This window comes from Oncorhynchus nerka, linkage group LG12, assembly GCF_034236695.1.
Source record: "Oncorhynchus nerka isolate Pitt River linkage group LG12, Oner_Uvic_2.0, whole genome shotgun sequence".
Taxonomy (NCBI): Eukaryota; Metazoa; Chordata; class Actinopteri; order Salmoniformes; family Salmonidae; genus Oncorhynchus; species Oncorhynchus nerka.
The window spans coordinates 6,438,003-6,441,398 of NC_088407.1; the positions used below are offsets into that span (position 1 = coordinate 6,438,003).

The following is a 3,396-nucleotide window of genomic DNA, read 5'->3' on the forward strand; positions in this document are numbered from 1 at the left end:
GCCCTACTTTTGACCAGGGTCTATTGGGAGGGGGAGAGGTCTGGTCAAAAGTAATGCATTATAAGGAACAGGGTTATATTGTGGATGCACGCAGGCTCCAAACCATTCTTTACCCTATTGTGAACCTGAGTGAGAGGGAGAGAGAGAGAGAGGCAGAGAGGCACAGAGACAGAGAGACACAGAGAGAGACAGAGCACAGGTGCTTTGGGTGTCCAGCATTGAGGGAATAGGGGACTACATTGGTATTAGGGTCCCATTTCAGACGCAGACCTGACCTTGTGAAACAGACCGGCCCGCTCAGTCTCGTCATACCATATACAAGAGGCCTGGCTTGGTCACACACTGATTGAATCAACGTTGCGTCCACACTATTTCAATAAAAAAATTACGTTGAACCCAACGTGGAATAGATGTTGAATTGACATCTTCTCCGAGTGAGAGGGGACTTTTACTCCGAAACAGTCGAATGCTGTATGGCAGAACTGGGCTCCTGAGTGGCGTCACTACAGTCCCTGGTTCAAATCCAGGCTGTATCACATCCGGCCCTGTGATCGGGAGTCCCATAAGGCGGCGCACAATTGGCCCAGCGTCGTCCGGGTTTGGTCGGGGGGTAGGTCGTCACTGACAATAAGTATTTGTTCTTAACTGACTTGCAGAGTTAAATAAAGATAAAAATAAATCAAACCGACTGTCAACTCACCTCCGTCCATCTCAAGTCACTTGGTCTTCTCAACAGAGGACCAATCAGCCAATGTGTAATAACCTAGCTACTCCCCGTCCAGTCCTTCCAACCAAAAGGAGTGCCATATATAGGGAATAGGGTGCTATTTTGGGATGCATTCGAGGGTCTGTGACTGACACAACAGCTTTAGTGACTTCATGGCCCAGAGAAAACAGGTATCTGGTGATATAGCGCGCATCACATAGGAAACACAGTCACAACAGGTGGACAGCTTTAGTGACTTCATGGCCCAGAGAAAACAGGTATCTGGTGATATAGCGCGCATCACATAGGAAACACAGTCACAACAGGTGGACAGCTTTAGTGACTTCATGGCCCAGAGGAAACAGGTATCTGGTGATATAGCGCGCATCACATAGGAAACACAGTCACAACAGGCCTATAAAACAACAAGCATCTGTACCACCACCACCATCATCATTACAACGCAGGTTGACGTTTGTTGTCGTGAATCTTGCCTTGGAGGCAGAACTGTGCGATTTCCACTAGATGGACCAGCTGCAAAGTCAAAATTGCCTATATATACATATATAAATAATTTAAGGTTAGGCATTAAGGTTTTCAATGTGCTTAAGGTTAAGTTCGAACTCAGATGTTATGACTTTGTGGCTGGTGACCATTCTGCAGAGCTGCCTCCAGAACAACATTCATGCCAAGAAAAGAAGAAAATAAAACCATTAGCATTACAACCGCCACCATGTAACAGTTCTCTTTATTTAACCTTTTAAAACGTCAACCTTTAAATGGCTTGTCCCAGCATGCAATACATTGGAACCTATTACAGTACAAATAACCATAGACACATACTGTATATAGATATTTATCCATCTATGGCTCTTTACACAACCATCTCACTACTCTGATTCCACCAGTTAGTTCAGTTAGTTCAACCAGCTCACTTATCCCTCATTCTTCTTCTTTCAGAATCCTATACAATTGTAGTCCCTTGTTCCTCACAGTTGTAGTTCTTTGTGAAAAAAGCAGTTGCACTCACACAAGCACAAAGAAGAAGGCGTGGATTAGGCTGGGCAGAGGCTGGGCAGAGGCTGGGGCCCCCGACAGGGAGTGGGGTGAAGATTGGGTAGGGGTGGGTGGCCTAATGAGGAAGTGGAACCAGGATATCCACGTAGTTGATGGGGAAGAAACCTGATTGGCCGTTGACCATTCCCTCGTACCAGTTATCATCGATCTGATTGGTTAGGGTGATGATATCGCCCTCTTTGAAGCCCAGCTCACCCTCGTTCTCCGGCACAAAGTCATACAACGCCCGGCAGCACGGTTGGTCCATAGGAGCTGGGGGAGAGAGGGGAAGGGTTTAGAGAAGGAGACGAAGAGAGAGAGGGGGAGAGAAAGAGAGAGAGAGACCGACAGACAGAGAGAGAATGACTGAGTGTGTCTGTACGTGGATCTGTGTGTGGACCTGTGAGTGGATCTGTGAGTCCTATGTCTGTACGTGGATCTGCAAGTCAGTACCTGGATCTGCGAGTGTGTGAGTCTGTGTGTCTGGACATGGATCTGTGAGTCTGTGTGTCTGGACATGGATCTGTGAGTCTGTGTGTCTGGACATGGATCTGTGAGTGTGTGTGTGTCTGTAAGTGGATCTGTGAGTGGATCTGTAAGTGGATCTGTAAGTGGATCTGTGAGTGGATCTGTGAGTGGATCTGTGAGTGGATCTGTGAGTGGATCTGTGAGTGGATCTGTGAGTGGATCTGTGAGTCTGTAAGTGGATCTGTGAGTGGATCTGTAAGTGGATCTGTGAGTGGATCTGTGAGTGGATCTGTGAGTGGATCTGTGAGTGGATCTGTGAGTGGATCTGTGAGTGGATCTGTGAGTCTGTACTTGGATCTATGTTTCTGTGTGTGGGTCTGTGAGTCTTTGTTTGTACGTGGATCTGTGAGTGTGAGTGTCTGCGTCCATCCAGTGTTGTGTGTTCTCACCGGGGGTGCGCGCGGGGCCTGGGGACGAGGCCGGGCCATGGGACTTGGTGGTGTTGAGCCCCCCATTGTGGCTATCGCTGGGGGGGAGCAGCTCCAGGACCATCCGGGGTTTAGGAACATACTCCTTCCTGGGTTTATCCTGCGCCTCCCTGATCCTGGAGAGACAACACAGAGGTCAGAGGTCAAACACACCACAATGTCAGTGTAAAACACAGGGCAGGGTTCAAGGGGCGTTTACATTTGAGCCGACATGCACAGGGTTAACCACGAATACGAACTCCTTGAACGTCAGACAAAAAAGTGAAAAATGTTCAATGTCAACACTACAGTGTGCCTTCCCAGCCCTAGTCTCTGTATGTCTGTGTCTGTATGTGTCTGTGTGACTGACCTCTCGTGCAGCTTGCTGGAGAGCTGCTGTAGTATTTCTGTGGCTTGTCTGTGATACTCCACCTGGGCCTGGACCAACGCTGCTAGCTGACTCACCTGCTCAATCTGCGCAAACACACACACACACACACACACACACAGGGAAAAAAGTGTCTCAAAGTTAGTTTTAGCCTACTCAAACGGATCCAACAACAGACAGAGAGGGTGAGGAGAGACAGAGAGGAGAAAGTGACAGAGAGGAGAGAGAGACAGAGAGGTTGAGGAGAGACAGAGAGGTGAGAGGGACAGAGAGGAGAGAGGGACAGAGAGGAGAGAGAGGAGAGAGAGACA

General features: G+C 48.5%; 1 protein-coding gene across 1 annotated transcript in view; it reads right to left on the reverse strand.

The window, feature by feature from the left end:
• Window positions 1-601: 601 nt before the first annotated feature.
• LOC115117251 (endophilin-A1-like) overlaps window positions 602-3,396 on the reverse strand; it is a 21,675-nt gene continuing 18,880 nt past the window's right edge. The window contains exons 8-10 of the mRNA XM_065025193.1: window positions 3,068-3,171; window positions 2,680-2,834; window positions 602-2,035 (exon numbers count right to left, since the gene is read on the reverse strand). Coding sequence (XP_064881265.1) covers window positions 1,839-2,035; window positions 2,680-2,834; window positions 3,068-3,171 — 456 coding nt within the window. The 3' untranslated portion in view covers window positions 602-1,838. The remainder of the gene's footprint in view (window positions 2,036-2,679; window positions 2,835-3,067; window positions 3,172-3,396) is intronic.